The 24,640-nt window shown below is 40.3% G+C and overlaps 2 protein-coding genes across 2 annotated transcripts in view; one reads left to right on the top strand and one right to left on the bottom strand.

The window, feature by feature from the left end:
- The first annotated feature begins 1,768 nt into the window (after positions 1 to 1,768).
- On the top strand, positions 1,769 to 24,223 carry vwc2l (von Willebrand factor C domain containing 2 like). The gene is made up of 4 exons (XM_072397218.1): positions 1,769 to 2,413; positions 3,211 to 3,741; positions 16,212 to 16,341; positions 20,522 to 24,223. Exons 2-4 carry the CDS (start codon positions 3,328 to 3,330, stop codon positions 20,671 to 20,673), a joined length of 696 nt encoding a protein of 231 aa, XP_072253319.1. The 5' UTR covers positions 1,769 to 2,413; positions 3,211 to 3,327; the 3' UTR covers positions 20,674 to 24,223.
- The window catches only part of abca12 (ATP-binding cassette, sub-family A (ABC1), member 12), a 99,648-nt gene continuing 79,586 nt past the window's right edge, over positions 4,579 to 24,640 (bottom strand). The window contains exon 71 of the transcript XR_011917965.1: positions 4,579 to 4,589. The gene's annotated coding sequence lies outside the window, so the exon portion shown is untranslated. The remainder of the gene's footprint in view (positions 4,590 to 24,640) is intronic.

Here is a 24,640-nt window from a genome sequence, read left to right as displayed (position 1 = left end):
ATGGGCATTTGATGGGAAAAATAACTCTCGAGGCAACCCAGAATGCCATCACAAGACCTGCAGGTAACTCTTGCAGCTAATAATATCAAAGTGCGTACATCTAAAAAGCTCAAATTTGACTTGCTCAAATTTGACATGTCAGTATAAAGCCTTTGTTTACCAAAGAGAACATGAGCGAAAAAACAAGTTTGCAAACTGAGACGCTGCCAATGACCAGGCCTTTGGGAAAATTTGTGCTCTGGAGGGATTAATCAAATATTAAAATGTTTAGCCACAACAACAGTTGACATGTTGGGTTCAGATGACTGTAGCTCAGGAAGAAGAGCAGTTGGTCTAAAGGTAGGCGGTCGATTACTACTAGTCTAGTCTAGTTTATCAGTCTATTGATCAGTTACCAAAGATACCATTTCATCAGTAAAACCTCATACAAACTTTAAAGCATGGTAATAGAGACATTATGGTTTGGATTTGCTTTGCTACCTCAGGGACTGGACAGCTTTTAATTCTCCATCATTTCAAAAAGCACTTGAACATAATATGACGCTTTATGAAATGAGCTAGTTAAACCCAGATTTTAATCCCACTGAAATATGCTGTGTGATTTCAAACACACAGTATATTAATGGAAGCTCAAACATCTAGTGACTAAAAGCATTTTGAATTCTAGAGTTGCCAGTTGTGTGAAACGAGTGAACAATTTAAGTAAAAATCTCCACAAAAAAACATTAAAACATGAAAATACTAACTTTCGAGGCCAAAGGTGTGTTTGTTACCTTCTAGAGATATATCACATATTGATGGTTCTATTAAATAGAAGACTGAAAGTATACCACATCTGCGGACTGACTGAAGTGTCAAATTGGGACTACCATAGTCTGTTCTACCCCTGTGTTGTTTTGGTTTCCATTCAAATTAAGTGGATTTCAAGCAATCAAGTGTGATGACTTTGCCTCACACATGTTTTTGCTTCCTTGGATTATCATCCAATCTGTCAATATTGTAAAACACTTTTTTTCCAAGCCAGGAGTGATATTTATCTTCAGATATATAGTATATTGCTGTATATTTACTGTCAGTATGTTTTGTTGCATCCCCCCTTCCAAATGGGCAATGGGTTCTGGGCCATGAGGCTGCAGTTGTTAAAATGTTCATGATGTCTCATGGGAATATCTAATTAAGTGATGGTCTTCTGGATTTCCCCCAGTCATGGGCTCAGACTGAATGTAGTTATGCAGTGGCCCCTATGGGCTATCATCTGTAAAATAAAGCTGATGTTGCTGTGAAGCCATACTGTATTTTTTCTGGGGTTGTATGGGGCAGACAAGTCAGAGTGCCCTGTGCCATGCACAAGAGAATACAAATACAAAGGTCTCCGTAAAATCTGCTGCAAATTAGGAGTGACTCTGAAGGCAGGAGCACATAAACACAAGCGCACGTAAAGAGACCTGCAGTCACAGACTTGCAATGACATAAACATGCAAAGAGGCACATCAGTTTACTGACAGAAATGGGAACTCACAGACATCCATAAGATCTATCCTACATGCTCAATCTCCCAGCTGTTGCTGACAACTGACCTCTTATTTCGCCGTTTGACTTGTTTTTAGTCTCTTGCTAGACGACTTCCAGAAATGTAGTCCGGTATTTGTCCTAATGGATGTGGGATGTGAGTGTTGTGGCTGTGGCTGTGGGTGTCACAGGGAGAACGGAAGAGAGAGAGGGGGGTGGGGGGGCTCTGCTCCGCTGGTGCAGGACGCAGGAGACAGTCGCTCTCCAAGGTGCTGAAAGTCGGAGCGCTCCCTCCTCAGTCTCGCCTACTGACGATGAATGCAACATCGACAACAAAATCCAATAATAACTGGCTTTAGTCTCCGTTGATTTAAATTGTACACTCTTTAATCCGTGCCCATGTGGATTTTTATTTGTCATGCAACCGCTGGATGTACACACGCATATGTGCAACAAGACCTGCTGTCGCTTTCTAGCATTCACCTGCATCATTTGGAAATACTGAATTGACTTCGGATTCTCAGGGAACACTAAATAGGATTTTTTTCTGGTCTCTTCCCTCCGTGTGCCGCATGCCGTTGGACGTGAACTGCGATTTTGTATCAAAAAGATGTGTCGGATGGTTATAATTATGAAGAAGACCTACTTTTTTGTGGATGTCATTTTCTTTGCACTGGAAAAGGGGAAAGCAAATTTCCAAAAGGGTGCTCTTTAATTGCTTTTAAACCACAAAAACTACAGCAAGAGGGGGGATTACAGTTACTCGTGGAGCCTGGCGAATTTACCGTGTGGATCGAGTGAAGTTTCCAATAGGAAAGGCGACTATCTGCGATCTGCTCCAGCCCTCTATGTGTTGGGTATCCTGGCTTCACATTTAAAAGGATATCAAGCAATATAAACCGCGGTGAGTTTGCCTTTTTGCTTGGTGTACATCACTGCTGTTGCTGGAACTCCAACTGCTCTGAAACACGGCTCTAAAAAAAGATTATTCTATAACCGTATATACCTCTAACTGCCTGGCTTTTTTTACGTGTGTTTCCTCTTTCAACTGGGTGGGTTAAATGATTGCGCATTAACAATGTTTCGGGGCATTTGCTCGTGACACCGTTGTTTAGTGCTATAGAGTAGGTTACCGTTAAGTCCAATGCAATCTAAGTCATCAGTGTAATTTCTTGATTAAAGCAATTTTGAAAACGACTAAAGCTACCTGTTGTCTTTGAGCCTTGTCATAAAGTTTCACATTGAAATACCTATTCGATTTCCTGTTATTGAATGTGGAAATGATAATACACTCCACCAGATTCAGATAATGAATGTCATAATCGTTCCTTTGTTGTTGCTGCTGTTGTGATTTTGCAAGGGAAGAATCATTTGCATGGGATAGCGCGCAGCCACTATACATGCACATATAGACCACTTGCAGTCCAGATCACAGAGGTTTCTTCTTATGTGACTGCCTTTGCTTTGATGATGAATGGCATTAACCTGTTGAGCAGGCTACGCTGCTATAACGAATCCATTTTGTGTCTGTTTTGCCCCTATTAGAGAAGTGGTTGCAGCAGAGAGAAAGCTTTCACAAGCCGAAAGAAAAAAATTAAAAAGTAGCCCGTTGTAAGGTGAGGTTGCCTTCTGAGAATGTGCGAAACAGCAGCAGTGGAACCTTCATTTGCTTATCTGTTATGATTTTTCTCTCCACCGCAGCCCATCTCCTTACTTGATGATTATGATGATGATGATGATAATGGCGATAATAAAGCCCTGGACGGATCCAGAGAGGATACGGGGAGCTTAGAAATGGCATCCACGTAGTCGTGTTGAATGTGGATGTCAATGCCGCGGCGAAGCATGGGCCCTCTCCCCTCGGCCGCCTTCGTCCTCCTGCTGGCCCTGAGCGCCGTATGTCCGGCCGCTGTGGGTAACCCTGAGGATTACACCGCGGACGAGGCGGAGCGGACCGCAGCTGAGAACATCGTCTTCGATGACTACCGGGGCAAAGGGTGCGTGGATGACAGTGGTTTCGTGTACAAACTCGGGGAACGCTTCTACCCGGGACACTCGAACTGCCCGTGCGTGTGCACGGAGGATGGGCCCGTGTGCGACCAGCCCGAGTGCCCGAAACTACACCCTAAGTGCACCAAAGTGGAACACAACGGATGCTGCCCAGAGTGCAAAGAGGTTAAAAACTTCTGCGAGTACCGAGGGAAAACGTACAAAATACTGGAAGAATTCAAGGTAAGGCGCCAGTTTAAGATGAAGGTCTAGTTTCTGCAATTTTTTTCAATTCAAACTTTTATTTTAAAACGATTTCTTCACTTGTATCTCTTTACAAAAACTCAGCGAAGACATTGCAGCATTTGCACTCTCACATTCCTTTATGAACCTTTACAACATAGTTTAAAGTTAAGCGTTTGAGGTATTATTTTTATTTTTCGTTACTCAACTTCTTCGTAGGCTAAGAGAAACCTCTCTGAAGCTCATCAGTTGATATGTTCCCAGTTGGGTTCATTTAAATTCTAGACTTTAAAGCCAGCCTATAACAAGGCATTCTTGGTTATTCAGATATTATCCAGCCTGTTTCAAAAGGAATCTCACGAACACCCCCAAATATGCTTGCATGTTCATGATAAGCTGATAAGCCATGTAAAACACAATCTGATACCACATGTCACATGTGTTACATTGGCTGCCACTTTTAGCATAACATATGCTATTTATAATGAATGTAGGTCATAAATGTTTGTTTTGTTGTGTTTTCAACCTTTTTTTTTTTGGTCTTACAACTTGTTGACAATAGTCATCTATGATTTCGATGAATAGTTTAAATGAAGAAAATCGCAACCCAAAAGCAGGATTGGGGGAGGGGTATTGTTTGAATGAGTGATGTTTTGGGTTTTGATTCATTCTTGGCATAATGTAAAAGTACCATCAAAATGTGTTTATTGGCTAAGGGCACCAAGATGGCTGCCTCCCAGGGTGATGTCATCTCCACTCCCTGCCTCATCCACTGAACATTCACCCAACATTACAAAAGTGACAGAGGCCATAACAGTATTTTTAATACGGTGATTTGTGGACACTGAGTCATTGCTGGCAGATCTAGTTTCCCTGTGTCTCCTGCAGAGGGTCTCTACCCATCAGACCAGTGTGTCAGCGGTTGTTATGGAGCGTGACAGCACTACTTGATTATAAATGACACTGGGAGCATGACAACTACAGTCTGTGTTTAAACTGTTGCTGCCCATGAGGAAATCTCCTTATTCACATTCCCAACAAGTGGACTGAGGCTGAAAGTGATTGAAATGTAATATGACACAATGTGGCCAAAATGAGAAGCTCTGTGGTTAATCATGGAATGTATCCATGTCTGTGCAAATAAATCAGTGATTGGTATGGGGTTTGTGCATCCATTACAGTCTGACCTGCCAAACGCTGCAGGCCCCCAAGAGAAAGCTTAATTTCTAAATCCTGGTTGTGATCTGAAAGAAAAAGATCTTTTGAGTTGTCTGACTGAATGATGACCCTTTGTTGTTTTTCCTTATTGAGACAGCACTGAATTAATTTGGTTCTGGATTTCAAGTTTACATGTTACAAAAAAGCTGAGAGTTGCCTACATCGAGTGAGACAAGTTAAAAAATGGTTATACAATAATGTATACAACAAAGTATTATTCTGAAATGACACTGCCAACTCTTTCATGACAAATCAGTTTCAGAAGCTAATTCTGTAGGTAGCCAGATACACAAAAAAAACAACCACAACTCTGTAGGCAAATTGTTCTCCTAATCAGATAAAAGAAGGATTTATGTTCATGTGTCAGTGAAGAAAAGTCCTTTTCAATCATCATTTCTGTGCAGTCAGCCTAAACAATACCTGTCCATTGCAGACATCTGTCCAGTGTACAAAATGTACCGTATGACAGCAGAACTTATTTATCCTCCTAATGAAACTCAGAAGCTAAATTACTACTTAAAACTTACTTTCCAAAAGTACATTAAGAAGAGCTAACATTGTGGTATTTTTGCAGTGTGTGCCTCAGCACTGACAACTAATATAAAGACTTTAATAATCTATTCAGAGGTACATTTGTGAACCCTTCCAACTTGTCTGTATCAGACTTCCATCAGACCTCCAAGTCTAGAACCAAGTTAAAGCAAACTAACCAAGATTATTGCCGCCTACTTCTTTATTTATATCTATATTGAGGGAAATTATCCAGTATTGCACATCCGTAAGTAACAATAGTATGTGGACCTTCGCTCTCAGTATGAAATAACTTCTGAATAGTCTAGCACAGCTCATTCGTCAATACAGAACAGATGTTGACGGGTTACGTCACATGAACTGCTTACTTCAGGTCTTCTACAACATGTCTAATGGATTAAAGTTAGGGCTTTGACTTAGCTTTTTGAAGATGTAATAGCCATGTAAGCGTAATTTTCCCGGTGCATGACCCACTTTTTGTTGAGATTCAGTTCATGAACATGTGTTCTGACATTTTCCTCAAGAGTATGTCAGTATAATTTAGAGTTATTTGTCCTTTCAATGAAAGCAAGCCTGCCTGGTCCTCATGTGGCCTAAACCACAATACTATCGCCACCACAGATGGAATAAGGTTATGCTGCAATGTAATGTTTTCTTTTTTCAAAGGGAACACTTCTGATTTAAATGAAAAACTTCTATTTTGGTCTTTTCATGAAAAACTTTGCCAATACGCTTCTGGCTTTTTCTTATGAAACTCTGTGAAGCAATGTTATTTTTGGAGAAAAGTGGCTTTATCATTGCTGTTCAGACTCATGAATATGAACATTAGCCAGTGCGAGAGAGGCCTTTGGCTGCCTACAGCCAGTGCTGGGTAGTCCAACAGTGGTTGTGAATTTGTACACAATCTGTCTGACTATGGATTGTTTGAGTTCAAACTCTAGAGAGATAATTGTCTAATGTTTTCTCTTCTGATGAGCATCAACAAGTTTGATAAATCTCTACTCCATCATAATCTTTCTTCCACAAATATGTTGAGAAGATAAGACCATGACAAATCACTGTTTTTAAATTAAAGAGCATCGACGCTTAATCCGTCGGTCGGATCGCGGTGGGGCTGGAGCCTATCCCAGCGGTCATTGCCGAGAGGTTCCCAGTCCATCACAGGCCCACACAGAGACAAACGAGACAAACAACCACACACACGCTCACACTCATTCCAACCATGCACGCTCACTCCTAGGGACAATTTTAGAGACACCAATTAACCTAACGTGCATGTTTTTGGACAGTGGGAAGAAGCTGGAGTACCCGGAGAGAACCCACGCATACACGGGCAGAACATGTAAATTCCACACAGAAAGGCCCCGGGTGGGGATAAATTAAAGAGAATTTATTGGATAATTTCTTAAAGAATAAACATTGTTATTTGGCTGTCTAGGAGAATCTGTGCAAGCAACTTATTACACACTATTTACCCACTTCAGCTGACATTATATTATTACAAATATTATGAATATAATCGACTGATTTGTCATTTCATTTCATTTCCAACAAGTCCCAAAATTTGCTTTTGTTTCTTTTATTTTATTTCAAATTGGACAACTTTGAAATTTATATTGTCCTAGTTTTTTTTAATAAAATAATTAGTCACTCAAAAAGAGAGAATCGGGTAACAAGTCAAGGAGATAATTGCTGGCCGCATCCGTCTTTTTGCACTGGCACATCCACATAAGGTAAAATAGTGATGCCATTAATAAGGGGTGTGTGGGATCAGACCATTCAAAACTTATCTACTTAATCTGTACTGATTGGTGTGTTTGCATGTCAGATAGAATCAAGCTCAGCCTGCATTAAGATGCGAGCCCACAGATTTTGTATGTGCATAAGCCTCGCATTCTAATGTGAGATCAGGTCTATCAATAGTGAAGCTCACTGCCATGCTAACCTTGAGCGAGGAGCCAGAGGGAGAAAGCAAATTTCAGCATATTTTAGGGTTAAAGATTTTCTCTCTGTGGACAACAGTTTATTAGATGGAAATAAGGAGAGAAGAGATCTTGGCTACAGAATGATCATATCACTCTCTAATCAGACAAGTAACCGTTCCACAAGAGTGGGTCTCCTCATTGAAGACATGAAAGCCTTGGAACCCTGCAGTCTTGAAGGAACTAGAAAGCCATCAGTATGTGCTATGCAGAACCCCGTTCAGGGATGCTGACAGATTAACCTTTGGTGCGATTGTGTTGCATTGTGCAGATATATGCATTCATATTCTGTCAAAAAATTAGCAAAAAAAAAAACAAGTTTCTGTAAAGGCTTTATTTCTATCAAGGTTTTTTATTTTATTTTCCCTTATACTGAAAATCCCATCATGCAGTTGTTCAGCCTACTGCCATGTACATAGGGTATGGAGTCACTATCATGCATGTTGTTTTGGGTGTCCATTCAACAGAAAACCGCTGACGTCAGCCTGTAATTTGTTTAATCTAATGCTGATATATTTCGTGCATCAGCAGCCTGAAAAATATGTCTCCTCCATCCAGGTGTTCTTACTCTTAGAATTGACTTCTGATGTAAATTGGGCAAAAGTATATTTTTGGTTTATTGCACTGTCAGGAAGTTATGCCTCTTATGTACATGTTTACAATAAGAGGAGAAAAAGACCGGTACACACAGCATATCTGAAGTTGTATATGGCTTCAGTGCAGCTATAGCACCAAAACATATAAGGTGAGTTCAGATCAAAGGGCTGGGATGTGATCTTATAAGTGGGCAATACCTGTCTGAGATCCACTTTAGATGAAAAAGGTATGTGGGTTACAACAGTCCAACCCAGTGAAAGCCTGTCCCTCTGTAGGATTACAAAGTTTAAAAAAACTTGATTTCTATGCCTCTGCAACTGCAATTAATACAAATGAAAGAAAAAGTTTGATTTTTTTGTGGCTCCTTTCCCCCTAGCTTTTAATTGTTCTACTGTTTCAATACAGCAAAGGTCTTTTCAGATGTCGATATGCTGTAGTTATTGGCAATATAATGCAAGAGCACATGCGCTTACAATTATAAGAATGAATTTTAAACAGCAAACATACACCCTCATGCTGAGCTGCCCACACATTACAGTAGTTAGTAACTCGTTTTTTTCAGTCGCAAAAGCTGTAAAACTGACTGCTGAAATTGATTTTCTTATCCCTTTTGCCAGAGGCAACGATGATGCCAATAAGTGCAAACAATTTGGTCACAAAGAACGTTTTGTTTATGAATTGCACTTGTAGTCAGCGTTGAGTGTTTTTAAGCAAGCGACTCTCCTTGTTCTTAAGTCTTTCCATTTCTTTCTTTGTTTTGCCTGATGACTTCTAAAACATTTCTAACTGCACAGTGACAGCTTGCAGTTTGGCTGCCAAGGTGCCATTCTTATTAAGTGCCTGGGGTTAGATTCCTGTGGCCTTGTTGTCCAGCCTTAAAGTATTCCGCATTAACATTTGTCCCCCTAAAGGTTATTTGACAGTTCATTACCTCCCTGCCCTGTCTCCATTTGTTGCAGTATGACAATGAGAAGCATGACAGTCAATTCACTCTAATACCCATCCATTAAAATGGGGACAACAGGAGTCTTTTCATCACCAAAACATCTGGCAACATGTCTAAATTCGGTGCTCATGTTCCATTTTCTTTTGTGAGTCTGGGATAAGGCATGACTGATCCTCTTCACGGTAGACCTCATACAAAAGGACTCACTGAAAGCATCAGGAGCTGCAGACTGCACTGAGGGATTCTCTGCAATGTGCTATAAGAACATGGAGTAGTTTTCTTTTCAAATGATGTCTCTTATGTAACACTTCCTCTAAAACGTCTGCATCTGCATCTTCTACCTGAGCTGCTTTACAGACCAATCAAGCAAATTAACCTACAGAGAAGTACCACAGCGGCTTTGAAATGTTTTTTTTTTCTAAAGCCCAGTCGTGATTGTGAAATACCACATGCTGTCTTTCATTTTAGGTTTCTTTAGTTTGTTCTTTACTACAAAATGCATGAGGCAGTATCTGTGGACACCAACAAAAACCTTGATATGAAAGAGATAAATATTCTCTGCATAGTTTATCAAGGGGTTAAAAGTAAAGAGACACTCTTACCTATAAGTAGTTGTTTCACACTGAAATGTCTACTGCTAAGTAAATACTCTGTGACACACAGTTACAGGCAATATACAGGTTCCCGATTGCCTGCATTAGGTTTGGGTAACTCCTTCACAGCCAGCCGTTCCAATTTCTCTACTGACTGAGGTCCTTAAGCATTTAAGAATGAGGTTGTTTTCTTTTTAGCATCCAGAATTTTCCTGGTTGTAGTTTCTCCATCTTGTCAGCTACAAGAAAGTGTGAGAATAACAATTCAGTGAATCATATCTTGCAAGACCTTACTTACCTCCTACATTAGCATATCATTGCTTGTCATCTGTTTCTCATTTCTTTCATCCTGAGCTGACGAGGCGCCTGTCTACAAAGGAGACGTTGCTCAGAAACTAAGATAAGCTGTTTTTGTGTCATAATGGAAACATCCCTCAAGACTAGTCTGGAGCGAGTGAGGCTACTTGTCAGGCTTATCGCTTCACCGCACTATTAACCAGTGCAAACAACCGGTAACCAGGACCATCTCCACAGTTGCACGGTGGAGATTAGTTAGTTAGTATATTCAAACTGAGTTCTGTTTCATCACTGTTAATTAGTTTGTAAACTTTGTATGCACTACATGTAAATTAATTCACTGATATTAGTGATGAAAATTAAAATCATTTAATTTTGTTGCTTTCTTAAAATATGACATATTGTGCCCTATTATGCCCTTTTTGTTTTTTACAATTTGACACATTTTTAGAGATAATGTTAATCTTTCACGTCATGTACTTCATTGTTTAAGCCGTTAGAGTTTAGCTACTGCTGAGCAAAAAAATAAAAAATAAATAAACCGTGTCGAATTATTTCTCAGAAACTTAAATTTCACTCGTCTGAAGTTCAGGTACTGAGAGTTGGAACTAATCCCTCTTTGTGGCTCAGTTTCCTCAGTCCAGCGTTGAACTGGATGAAGTTGTTAAAAGAGTTAAAAGATAAAAAGTGGTTGCTGCACATACACAGTCTTTAGCTAATACTGTGCTCTTATATCCTCTGAGGCTGGTGGTGGATGTAAAACACATGCTCCTCTACGGCTGACAACAGAACATTTCATCAGTCCAGCAGGGTGGATGTGAGCGGACGGGACTTAGTGGCCGAGGCTTAGCAGAGGAGGTGGAGTGATGCAGTTTTGAAATGAAAATCAGAATGGCTCCTTACATGAGGAACCTTCAAAGAAAGGGGCACTAAAAAACACCCCAGGGTCGTGTTTTTGCTAAGTTTCACACTTGCTGGTGACTAAACACCCAAATTTAAGCTGCCAAGAACAGAAAAACATTTTGCGTTAAATGTCACATTTAAAAAAAAGCAAACATAAGATAGATTTATTATCCAAGTGACACTTTCTAGAAAGTGTAAATGGTCTTATTACCCTTCTGTAATATGCAGTTCAGAGTGGTTTTAGTTCAAACCTGCTTGACTGGAGCTTTTCGAGCTGTATGACATCACTGTGCCTATTTCCGTCCGTCTTGGACTTAATTTGTGATTTTGACCAGTTTGATCAGTTTGTTCAGAGTGTATATTGCTTCTTGTCCAGTGTCAAGTGGCCCTGCACAATATTTCCTGAGTATTGCTAATAGGAGCGTTTTTGGTTTACCAAGCCCTAATTCTATTTGATTTCTGAAAGTTGTGTTGTTTCATTTCAACTGCACATCACTAGCATAGAACTTGAATTGTCAAAATATGAACACAAGCGCCCTGTGATGGACTGGTGACCTGTCCAGGGTGTACCCCACCTCTCACCCAATGACCGCTGGGGTAGGCTCCAGCCCCCCTGTCACCCGACCGATGGATTAAGCGGGTATAGAAAATGGATGGATGAACACAAGCAAAACAGTGGAACAATAGTCAAAGTCAGAGCTGCTTAAAGGCTGTAGCTCATGTTAAGTAGCCCACATTTAGAGCAAACTGCTTTTTCATGTTTACAATTGCTTTTACTTTTCTGCATCTCACATTTCATTTATGCAGCTCTTTGCCCTCAAACAGTAAGCATGTGCTGATGGATCTCAGATTTATCAGTTGAAATGATCTCTGCTTGATGCTTTTTCCACCTTTATTTCAAAGTCATGAACATATAGACAAGGCTTAACCAAACACTTCATCTTGGTCTCATTATGCAACAGTTTAACTCTGCCTCAGTTTGTCAAGTTCATTAAAGACATCTGGGCCTCTCTCTAAATATGTAAATAAACACAGGGTTTGTGACTTATCATTGCAAAACACCATTTCTCTCATCCCCTAATGACCAATTTAAGGGCAAATTTACTCAGTCCGGCAAACACACGTGGTTGGATATCATAATCAGTGCCTGCAGTAGTGTTCAGATTTGCAGTCGAGTTCCTAGAAGTGAACTTATCTACAAGCACAACAAGCTCATCTCAGTAAACACTAAAGCAGTTTAGCAAAAAAAGAGTAGAGTTGCACACAAACCATTGATAAACAGGAGCCTGTAATTTTACCAGTTAAACAGGCACAGTTTGTTTCTTGTACACAACAACTATGGACTTGTTTATTTAGATGATCTAAGATGTGCTATTTGGCTCAGCTGAAAAAAATAAGACTGTTTACAGTGTCTACTTTGATAAATAAGCTCCTACTTTTGCATGGGTGTAATAGTGTTGAAGAGTCACTAAAGCCTAACACGTAGCCTTACCTAACAACCTACTTAAAGCCCCTTAAACATCGTAAGGAGATATTTTTCCCAATAATGTCTATTTTTGGACAGCACAGGCAAAAATTAGATTTCCTCCAGTCAATTTAGATGCAGTTTTTCTGTTAAAATCTTCTCCTGGTGTTTCAAATTAATTTACAGGAATGGCAATACTCGTATGTCCTCGTCAAAGCAACTTATCACAGCTATGCCAAGTACAAGAGACATGCTCTATTTTAGCCGTCAATAATAGCTCAGTTGGCAGTGATCAGTATCATAAAGTCACAGCATTAACCATACAAATATTTTAAGGCTCTAACACTGCGCCACATTATAAAATACTGATGAGAACTTTTTAATGCCATTATGGGGATTGCACCAGGTGCCAAGCAAAATAAAGCGAAGTTAATCTGGTCTCTTGTATTTACATTTGCCAAAAATGTTTTTGATTGTGTTGGAGTTCTGGGTCAGTTAGAATGAAAGTATGCTTTATTTCTCATCCCTTAATTGCTAGTACAGGATAACTAATAGTTCAGTGCTTATGTGTTCAACTAGCTGAATTAAATTGCAACAGATGGTTTAACAAACACTGACTGAGGAAATTTAAGTGAATTGCGACTTGAACAATAGCTCCCATTGTAACTTGGCGTTGAAACAAATTTAAAGTCTTAATATTTGTCTTTAATGGGTGCACAGTGGTGTGGTGGTTAGCACTGTCGCCTCACAGCAAGTGGGTTTGAATCCCAGCAGGGGCCTTTCTGTGTGGAGTTTGCATGTGCATTCGTGGGTTCTCTCTGGTTACTCTGGCTTCCTCCTAATGTCCAAAGACAGCCAAGTTAGATTAATTGCTGATTCTAAATTGTGTGTGATTGAGTGTGAGCGTGCAGGGTTGTTTCTTTCATTTGTCTCTGTGTCGCCCTGGTGAACTGTTCAGGTATACCCTATACAATCGACCCTGAATTTGATTAAGCAGACATAGGAAATGGGAAATGGATGGGTGGGTGGATGGATGTTGTTGTGGTGGTCAGCCCTGCCACAACCTTGTATCAGAGACACTTAATGTGCGTTGAAGTATCACAGATGTATGATTAATACTAACACAAGGACGGAGAGCGGAATAATAAGGCCAAATTCAATGTTTCATTTCAGCATTTAATTCTTTTTCTACTTGGTTTAAACAAACGAAATGTAGTTTTAATCACAACATTGCTTAGATTATTGCTACAACTAGACTCCAATTACATCCCATTAGAATCAAAGGAAATCTTCCTTTTCTCTGTCACTTAATTCATTCTGGCAAAATGGGCAGCTAAAGTCACATTGAATCATCCAGTATTACCATAGCCCTTTACTTATTTCTACATTAACTCATATCTTGACCTGAGGTGCTGTTTTTTAGTTATAATTCCTATGTCAGTATTGCCGGAATCATTGCAAGTGTTACAGTTTATGGGCCTAATAAATCCCTAATCCCAAAGTACAACCCCAAATTCCAAAAGGTTGGGATGCACTGTAAAATGCAGGTAAAAAAAAGTAGGGAATAATTTGCTCACCTCATCATACCACAGTGTATTTACTATAGAATACAAGAATGTGTAAAGTGAGACATTTTAGATTTTCATGAACAAATACTATGGTTTGATGGCAGCAACATGTCTCAAAATACTTGGGATTGGGGCAACAAAAGGTTGGAAAAGTAAGAGGTTCTGAAAATAAACAGCCAGAGGAACGGATTGCAACCAATTAGATTAAATGAAAAACCACAACAGTAACATGACTAAGACAGAGCCTCTAAAAGTAGAGATGTGCAGAGGTTGAGCATTCTGACGAAACCTACATCTACAAAATGTGGAACATAAGATAAGGTAATTCTTTAAATATTTCACCATCAGCACAGTACATATAATGATCAAAAGGTTCTGCAGAAACAATCAACAGCCAGAAATCAATGGTGATTGCCCGTCATCTTTGCACCGTTTTGCAGCGCTGCAGAGATGATTGTCTGTCGACATAGTTTCACTGTGTCGTCCACAGGTTAAAGCTCTATAATAGAAGAAGTCATATGTGATGAACAGGGTCCAGACAGACAGACGTCTTTAGAGGCCTTATAGTGCTTAGAAGTTATAGTGGGTTCCTTTGTGATGTTGTGAACAATGCTTGCACTCAGAGTGAACTATTGTTTGAACCCTCCTGAGGAGGGTAACAATTTTCCCTTTTTTTTGTACACAATCTGTCGAACTGTGCAGTCCAAACTCTTGAGAGAGGGTTTTGTAACCTTTTCCAGGCTGATGAGCATCAACAATTCTTCTGAGGTCCTCAAAAGTGTCCTGTGCACGTGCCATGATACACTTTAACAAAGAGAATTTTCTTTCACACCCAATAGTCGTCCCATTGAGTGAAAAAGCTGGGCTCTTTCACCTTCAAATCCTTGAGGTTCACATACTTTGACATATGCAACAGTTTCAATATATAAATAAATCACCCAGTACGATACTTTAAGGACATGTATAATAATCTTTAGCTGTTTATGTCGTTCTATAGAACCTTTTAAAGGGTTCACAACATGTCAACCACCACTTTATGTGTCTTCAACCTCCCTGGAGTCTCTATTGGTTACATGGCAACCAATAAAGCAAGCTGTTAGCAACAGAGACAGAGATAGACCTCTCAGCTGATCCAGGCCAGTGTCTCCTCAAGATAAAGAATTTTTTAATTAATTCAAAGAAAGGCATATTATCGGCCAATTTCATTCTCTTCTGGAAATATGTTTCAGATATTTGCTCACAAATTGGTTGGGTTTGCCAATAAGCTGTTATGGAATACAATTTTTGCAACTGCAATTTATGGGATAGTTTATCATAAATAATCTGAACCGTGTTTGGTCCCATGGCCTGCTCTCTGCACATGTTAGCCTACCAATAAAAAGGCCAAGAAAGAGGTTATCAAATCTGAAGCATTTGTAGCCTCTAACATTCGTTCAGAGCTCTGAGCTCTTGATAAGAGGCCCAGTGAGGGGAGGTCCTCTGAAGGCCGTTTATCACGATGAACAGAAAGAAAATGTAATATGATGAACAGTTGACCTTTTGTGATTTAGACAGTTTGTATTTTTGCACCCCATGTAATCATGTTACAGTTCATTTTCCGGTCAAGACACTTTGTAAAGATAAAGTCGAGTAACAGGCAGCAGCACGGAGAGCAACACAACTCTGATCTAAATGTAGAAGAGGTGGTTAGATAAGCCGCTGTTGTTTTCTGTTTACAGTTTCCAGAGGCAGGCCAAAGCAGAATTTTGTTCAAAAAGACTTGATTTGGAGTTTGTTAAGATGCAAGGACCTTTATAAAGAGGGGCTATAATTAGGGGTGGGCGATATGACGATATTAGATCGTGAAGGATTACAACGTGAAGACGATCTGTCAAACTGCAGAGATCGTGGGATCGTCTCAGGCACATTCATTCTATAAATTGCAGTTCTATGCTGATGCACCGACACACCAGACGTATTACGTCGTCAACCTGACCGACCAATCACAGCGAATCACAGGCAGTGACGCGCTTTCTTACCCAGTTTTTTGCAACGAGTGATCTGTGGTCCAGCCGCACTTCAGAGCCTTATTCTTTGGGCTAAATTGTCTGTTTTTCATTTTTCAATTTAAGATCGTGATAAAATAGAAATCGTGATTTTTTTTTTTTTTAAATCGTGATATGATAGTTTTGCCATATCGCCCACAGCTAGCTATAATGTTGATTATGTTCTTTGTTTATGAAACGCATACGAGATTTAAATATTATGGTTGCACAGATGCTTTAACTCACCAGTTGTAACATGCACATATACACATATGCACACGGTAAGGTGAAACCAGCTGAATCGTCTGACCCAGATTCCCTGTCTCTGTTTCCCCTGTACCCACAGCCGTCGCCCTGTGAATGGTGCCGCTGTGAACCAAATAACGAGGTGCACTGTGTGGTGTCCGACTGCGCCGTCCCAGAGTGTGTCAACCCTGTGTATGAGCCGGAGCAGTGCTGTCCCATCTGTAAAAACGGTAAACACTCACCTCCACTGGAATTTGGTGTTGATTTTTTAAAAATCATTAAGTGTTCATTAAACCATTGGCAGCAAGTTTATCTGTGGTATCACCATCTGATGGTTGCACCTTAAAATAAGGATGTAATTGATGTTATTATGAATTAAAGTTATTACCTTGGGCCCGTTATACACTAATGAGCAGTACTAGTTTTAATTATAAATGACACACTAAGCAGAGTAAACATTAGCCCACTGATTAAAGGCACGGTAGGAGGGACTAATGGGTCCTTGGAGGGCCTTTTATCTGCTAGTGCCCTGGTGCCCTTGTCACACACAGCCAATCCCTAAATTAGAACTATAGGATTCCAATGGTTCATTGACTATTTACAAGGTGAGGTGGGTGGCTTCATGAATAAAGTACCATAACTGCACATTTGGAGTTTAAACCCGCCTGGAGTGATCGATAGCAAAGGGCGCTTTGGGTAATATTGAATTCAAATGATTGATTTGATCTTTTTTTCCTTTTTAAGTTTTCCTGTACTCAGATGAGAGCCTGATAACCAAATAACTGTAACTATGTAACGTCTTTACATTATGTAGATCGAGTTTGTGAAAGGACAAACAAAAATGTTAATTCTGCCAAAACTACACACGTTTTCTGCTGCACTTAGTCTTAGTTTACTACCATTACATACCTACAACATGTCTGTATTCACACAATAACACATACAGTAACAGTGCAGGAGAACCTGCAAAAAGAGAACTAATCCAGGCTGACAGGACACAGTGACACCCTTTGGCATTTTACGGTAGGCCTGCTGTTTCTAGGTCCCCCAAGGGTGCGTGGTAAGACTCTGGCATCAGGATAAATCTGTACATGAGTGGATGGCTGAGAGCTTTGGGGAAAGGACAGTGAGTGGTCTCTGTTTAGCTCTCAGTTCTGGCCTGGGGACAAGGGACTGGGGAATGAAGATATCTAAATGTGCTTCAGTTACTCATGCAGTCAGAGCGAGACCAAAGCTGGCAATTTCCTTTACGCTTAGAGGTGTTCATTTCAAATAATCATATAGATGGATAAGAAATTTCACTCAACCAAGGACAAATGAGCAGAGAGCTGGGAACATATAATATAAGTAGAACTCCAAAGCCCAACAAACAGCCCATGCATTACAAATTTTTGCCTGCTTGGGAGTTTAGAATATGACCTCATATGAAAAGGGAAGTCTAGATCACCAAAAAATAAATGTGTTCCAAGGAAAGTTTATATTTTATCCCGAAATAACTCCGGGTCTACCATTTCTCCACGATGGACACCTTTGTTAATAATCCTGGGTATTTTTTCTTGAACCAATTTGTAGGGATTGAAAAAAAGGCACTTTTACTTTAATATTGCCTCAAGATTGCAATGACATGTGTCTGCATAAATAATCTAAAAACAAAAAGGCAAGAAAGGTAAGGCCCATTCTGAAGAATCCCAGAATTTCCCCTTAACGTCCTGAAGCCGAAACAATTTTCCTTTTTTTTACGCTTTTTTTGGCAACTGCAGGTTCAGCTACATCTCCACACTGCGATTGCTCCGCTCACAAACAAGTGAAAAGTTTGAGTAGATTATTTCTAAAATTGGTCAAGGAAAGCTGTGCCTTAACTGTTAATAGAAGTGGAATCGATTGACCACTTAGCTTAAATGAATCGCTGATTTAGTATTACTTGGATTAAAATAGGGCTTTATGTGGTTGAATAGGGCATCTGTGACTATATTTCAGCATCTAAAGCATATTTCAATATTTAATAAAAATTAATCAAAATCAACTCAATTTAGCATTTTCAACTTGATATACTTATGTCTTAACTCTTACTAAAAAAAATCCATGCTGCTTATCTTTATTAAGAAGGAGCTTTTTTGCTCATCTTCTTCTTGGAATTTCACCCTGAAGACAGAGAACAGAAGGCAGCACAATAGAAGAGTCCGTATTTATCTCTGAGCTCCACATTCTTTGAGTCCAACTGATTCTGCTTTAATCTTTATCATGAATTATATACTATAAATTCATCAGGGTCTGTGTAATCATATAATTCTTGTGATAATGTGCAGCAGTCTTGAGAACGGTCGGTATTTTCTAAGTATTATAGGATTATACCATTTGAAGATTTTCCATGCATGTTTTTTTTTTTTTTTTTGCTGACATAAGTATCATGGAGTGGGAGAGCAACAGAGTGATATTTGGGTAACATATTCCCCTTGATTGAAATAAGTGGTAATATGTATTCACTTTATACTTTGGTTAAAGGAATCTAAATCCGTCTCCAAACCTATCTGGCTGTAAACGGCAACCCGTAGCAGCAGCACTGGTCATGCTCATCCCACATCAACCTTTACTGAGTTTGTCCTGCAACCTGTGCCAGGTGTCCAGAGGTCGATCAATGAGAGTTAAGACTTGGCAAGTACTTTCAGTGTCTCCTGTAAGCTCAGATCAAAGGGCTTTTTATCAGGTCCAAATAGAGGATGAGACACAGCTACACTGAGGCAAAGGCTGGGATTAGGTGGTAGCCAACAGCCCCTTTTGTCTGTATCTCATGATTATTTCTGCACTCTTGCACCTAATTTTCACTCATAAGCAACTCACAGTCCTTATCAGGAGTTGCTGGACTACTCCAGGTGCAAGAAAGAAAAAAAAACTTAAAATATTGGTTAAACATTGAAAAAAACTAGTTTTGTCCTTTGAGTTTGAAATGTTTTTTCTGGAAATTGCTTGAAAAGTCGATAAATACATTTAGAAGCTTTTCTACTGAAGACACAGGTGATAGTAACAACATCAATGTCTCCGGTATCCAAGTGTCACTAAAAGCCGTGACTGTGAGACAGTTAGTGAGCACACACCTCACCAGAATCACAAAACTGAAAGGGCGTACAAGGCAGCTCAGTCTTTAAAGTCTACTGCGGCACATGAAAATGTTTTTCATGAAAGGTGGTTGACTGTCAATGAGTTATCCCACACTAAATCAGTTTCACAGCCACACCTAAATATCTGTGAGTACTGGCTGTAGAAACTGCTGTATCTGCAAGAGTTATGGGACATACGGGTTTTTATGATAAGTCGTAGAGGACTCTTAACTCTGGCAGGTTTTACAGAGCTGAATACTGAGACCAATCCCAAGTCACCTTCACCTCAATTGAGTTGCTCATTGCTTTGTTTAAATGAATAAAACTAGGGTCAATTCCTTCCACCACCTAGCTCCTTTGTCTCAAAAAGGTCAGGGACAGATGCACAGCGTCTAATGTCATGGATTCTTTGTGCATTCCCGCTTTTATCATATTCAGGGTCTCAGGGCGGCTGCAGCCTATCCCAGCAATCATTGGGCGAGAGGCAGGGAGCGTCCTACACAGGGAGCGTCCTACACAGGTCATCCGTCTGTCACAGAGCCTTAAATCTCCCTGAGACAGATAGACAAATTAGATATGTTCATTTCAAAGGGTATTTACTGGTAACCGCACTGCCTTCTAACAAAGGTAGCAGCATTATTGGCTTCTCTGAAAACAGATTACCTTGGCTAATCTGCTTCTGTGTCTGGTGAGATGATCAAATACATGGGTATGACGTGTACTTTGGTGGTACACAACGCATTTTAGAATGAAAGAATCTTATCAACAAGAAGGGATCCACAGTGGTAAATCCTGCAGAGTTTAGAGGATGAATCGGATGTCACAATTAATCCGAGTACTTTATTGGTTTGGATGTCTTTGCGTGTGTTTGGAAACAAACCGTAAGGAACTGCTGAGGAGTTCTGTGGCTTTTTTTTTTTCTCCCATTACAGAAGCGAAGTGATTAACACCATCCTCCCTATGCCCTCTCAGAGCAGCTTTCTCCCTCTGCCTCTCTCAGCTCTCCAGCCTCTCTGAACTGCCAAGCCAGCGCCTGGCAGGCTTCTCTGCTCGCGACGCATTAGGATGCAAAGCGCTCCATGTCGAGGGAGAAGGGGAGACTAACAAAAGCGCTTTAGTGTTGCAAAAACAAGCCCATCGGTGCATGCCTGTGAAAAGATCTGTACGTCTGCTTTGACTCCCCTAACTCCCTGCAGCTCTCTGCATCACTCCACCACCCCTCTGCAAAGAGAGGCTCTCAGGAGAAACACATCCATTTCTTGTCGTTCTAAATTCCTTCTTTCCTGTCTCTCTTCCCTCCCTTCCCATGCGGCAGGTCCAAATTGCTTTGCTGGAACAACAATCATCCCAGCCGGAATTGAAGTGAAGGTGGACGACTGCACCATCTGCCGTTGCCACAACGGAGACTGGTGGAAGCCGGCGCAGTGCTTGCGGCGGGAGTGCCTCAATGGCCAGTCGTTGTCATAGAGAGACTTCACAGGGGACGGTGGATAAGCTCAGGCAAGGCTCTGCCGACTGCGCCATTTTGTATGATTGATAGGGCAGGAGCACAATTCCTTAAAAAATGAAGACGGCATAGAACCGAAGAGATGATCTCACAAGCTTCACACAAATACAAATTTAGCCAGTGAGAAGATGATGGAACTTGTCACAGCTGTTTCCACCCTCAAGTTTTACTCGTCCTATATAGTTTGAAAAGTTGACTTGCTTGACTTGCTGCTCTCACACAGAAGGTTTCTAAGCTCTTCGAACTCTTTCCTAACCACTGGCAATGCTCTTATTGCTCATGTCATCTTCTGTATGCGTGTCATCAGCTTGTTATACGAGTCACAACCGCGTAAATGTTGTAAATTTCCAACAGCAGGAAAAAGCAAACCGAAAGCACACTTTACAGCGCTGCTGTTTTCTGGTCAGAGTAGGTGTGACCCTGCAAATGTGCTTGAGTTTCAAAACTTCACTCTAAGAGCTTGTTTACAAAATGCACATAACATAAATGTTTGTCTTCATTAGGTTTTTTCTTAAATCACTGTGGCTGTTGCTCACCTCTACCACTTGCAAGATGCTACTGTCATATTTCCTGAACTGCAATGAAACCTCCCCAACACTTATTTTATTAACATATCATTGTTTTTGACTCACGTCTGTTTAGTAGCAACACAAACAAAATATGTTAGCAGCACCAAGTGTAGCTGAAGAGCAAGCAAGGAGATAGCCACTCCCGACCTTGGAGTAGCAGGAACCACGTCAGAAGAATGTCAAACATTTTCCAGATCAGTTGGTTTTATCGTTTTCTCTGAGGTTCCGATCCTCCAAAACACCCCCACTACCTAACTGCTTGAACAGTTAGTGAGCCAAAAGCAGCCCGCTTTAATTCTCCTTAATCAGGAGTATTCTGTGATAAATCATCCAGCTGGATGCTTGGCGCTGCTGCAGCCTGCACGCTGGGCACATTCAGCAAGAACGAGCAGACAAAAGGAGGGAATCTGCATATGGCGAAATGCTTTTAAGCTGCATTCACAAGCATAATGTCTATGTGAAAGTACATGTGCACGACATTCAGCCACAGTCCAAGGCACAGTATGTTAATCTGCACCCACTGACGCACTCAATCCAATAAATAAGGCTTGTTAAGATACAAAGCTGTTGCATATATTACAGTGTGTGTAACAGGATTTCAGTCCCTCCCCTCCTAAATATGTCAGAATGCTTCAGCCAATGTAGTGTAGCTTTGGCCATTGTTATAGCATCCAGACCAGCTAATGTATTGCTTTGACACTTTTTCAGATTAGGGTGGTTGTCGAGTCAGAAAGAAAAAGCACCCAACCGGACTCCAAAACACATTTTTGAGATGATAAATACGATTTGTTAATTCAAAGGTGAATTTCCGTAAGCTCATGCCATTCTTCACTAGAATTTTTTTTCCATTTCCAGAAAATCCGTTCCTGTTAACCTTTCAGACCCTATTCTTGTTCAATGATGGATGGGCTGCTTAACAGTAGCTCCCAGCACTCTGTAATGAGAGAAATGAACATAGGATAAAGAGCAATGACTAAAGAGGTGTAAAGAGGCACCAAAAACTAATCTTGGAAAAATCTCATCGCCTGCTGCGTAACTGCAGCGCATGTGCAGTGGACGAGCTGAAATCATTTGAGCAAAGTTCAGTCACGGAGACAACAATACAGTTTGCGTTATTTCAATAATTTAGCTGCAGTGATTTAGTATCTTTCATTGTGGAAAGACAGACCTCATCTATCTGGCTTGATGTCTGCAGGCTCATAAAACAAACCTGACATGAATGGTTTATCAGTCACAGCCTCGGTGCTCCAGGCATTAGAATTATTAAAAAGAGATTCATTAATCTTAATTACTCTAAATGCCACATAATTATTGAGCTTATACATGTATCCAAAAAGGAAAAAAATTAAAAATTTGTTTTAGTAGGTTGCAACAGAGACAGATGGAGGAGCGAGTGTCAGTTGACAGGGCTCAAAGGCATTGCTGCCACCACAGATGCCTTACTGCTACCGCTGCAGATAAGAGTCACAAAGCATGGCCTTTGGCTTCACACAGAATGAACAGCCCAGACTGCTGTAAGAGCTAGTTTGTTTCACTTCGCTGTGCAACGCTTTACTCTTATGTATTGCCCCATACTGTTTATTGTTTTATCCTACGACATTCCAGAAAGAGCCAGTGGGGCTTAACAGAACTACGAAGACGAGTACAGTTCATTTACAGCTGAAACTGCAGAGGCTGGATCTAAAAATACACGGTGGCATTTGGAAGAGGTAAAAAAAAAAAAAAAAGAAAAAAGAAAAACAAGGAGCAACAAAAGCGGCAGATGTCATTTTCAAGCTGAAGCAACTCTATCCTCGTGGCAGCATGACATTTTAGCTGACCGTACTGGTCATTTTGATACACACTCCTCAAAGGCTTCTGATATGCGCTGCACTTAGCAAACTGGTGAGCAATGGCTGCTCATTTTCTTGATTTTGTGAACTGCTGTCATTGGATGAGAGTAAAAGTAGGTTTGCAGAGGACCAAGTGGTTGCCAACCGAAAGTTGAGCGTTAAAGAAACAGATCCAGGAAAGGAAAGGATGGATTTTGTTGAAACCACAAGCCGCATTACATAAAAAGGTAAAGTCTGTGAGTCATTTGAAGGAAGAAGTTACCTTTTGAAAACCGCACGAGGCGTCATGCGGCAGAGGTCTGCTACAATGCACTGTGTGCATTCAAAACAGAGGAAATTACATTTCACCTTGCAAATATGCGAAAGGACAAATGAGCTGTGCAGTCTGTCGTTTTTTTTTTTATATATTTTCTGCCAAGAAGCTCGAGTCTTCATGTCCGTGTGTGAATGTCGATCTGTTCAAATGACGCCACCTGTTCCTTTCCTACATCATAAAAACCGCGGGCTTGTACATGGGCAGGTACACCGTTTGCTTTTTCCATGAGACACCGACTAACTGTAGCTGGAAACAATGAAAGATTGTGTTTGTTTTTATTTTGTTCCCCTTCTGTCAATTATTTTTTCAGCAACAAAACTGTTACATAAAGTGTGCCTGAAAACCAACACAGATGTGGGAAGAGAGAAACACTGTTATTATACAATCAATTGTATTATTCTGAGGGAGCACCATGGGTTTGTTAATGTAGGACTCAAATATGAGGTTACCTTTAATTTCTGCTTAAAATCAAGAGCATCTTTGATTGTATACGAATTCCTGCTCACAGAAATTCAACCTAAACTGTACAATAAAGGGTCCAAACTTCAAAAGACAACCCTTGGTGCTCCACGTGTTGTTCATATGTAAATATCTTCAAACGTAAAATGTGTATTCTGAAATCTGAGGTGGAGTCAAAAAGAAAAAAAAAAAGTCATAAGAAAATGTGTATTATTCACCGAGACAAAAGTATTTTGTTAAATAGACTTGAAAAGGAGGTGTTATTCGGCAAAAGTGAGTGTGGATTCTTTATTATTCTTGTGTGTGTGTCTTTTTCACTCAGGAGAACGCTAACATTTCCAGACACCAGATTGCTTGAAAACACTAATAACTCCCAACAGCTATTAACGGTGTAAAATGCAGTGGTTTTTTTCTTTCTTTCTTTTTTTTTTTACTGAATAACAGCATGTGGAGATTTGGCAGAAACCCAGAGGATGCTGTGGGACAAATCTCCTTGACAAAAAAAAAAACAACAATTCACTGAAACAGAACACAAGAAAACCCCAGGTGTCGTGTCGATAAACGGAGCGTTTCACAATAAATAAAAGCCCATCATTTTCCTGCTTCATGGTTATGTGAGAGCAGGACTAAGAAGATAGTGGTGCTTAAAGGTTTTGTAATGCTTACCGAGTTCAAGGGCATTACTCACAGGTTCATTCCTCCATTCCATTTCATTACAAGTCAGTCCAGACTTCTATCTGGTCCACACTGC

This window comes from Leuresthes tenuis, unplaced genomic scaffold (genome assembly GCF_036924035.1).
Source record: "Leuresthes tenuis unplaced genomic scaffold, fLeuTen1.0.hap1 SCAF_12, whole genome shotgun sequence".
In the NCBI taxonomy this organism is placed as follows: Eukaryota; Metazoa; Chordata; class Actinopteri; order Atheriniformes; family Atherinopsidae; genus Leuresthes; species Leuresthes tenuis.
This window is presented reverse-complemented; position numbering and strand designations above follow the sequence as displayed.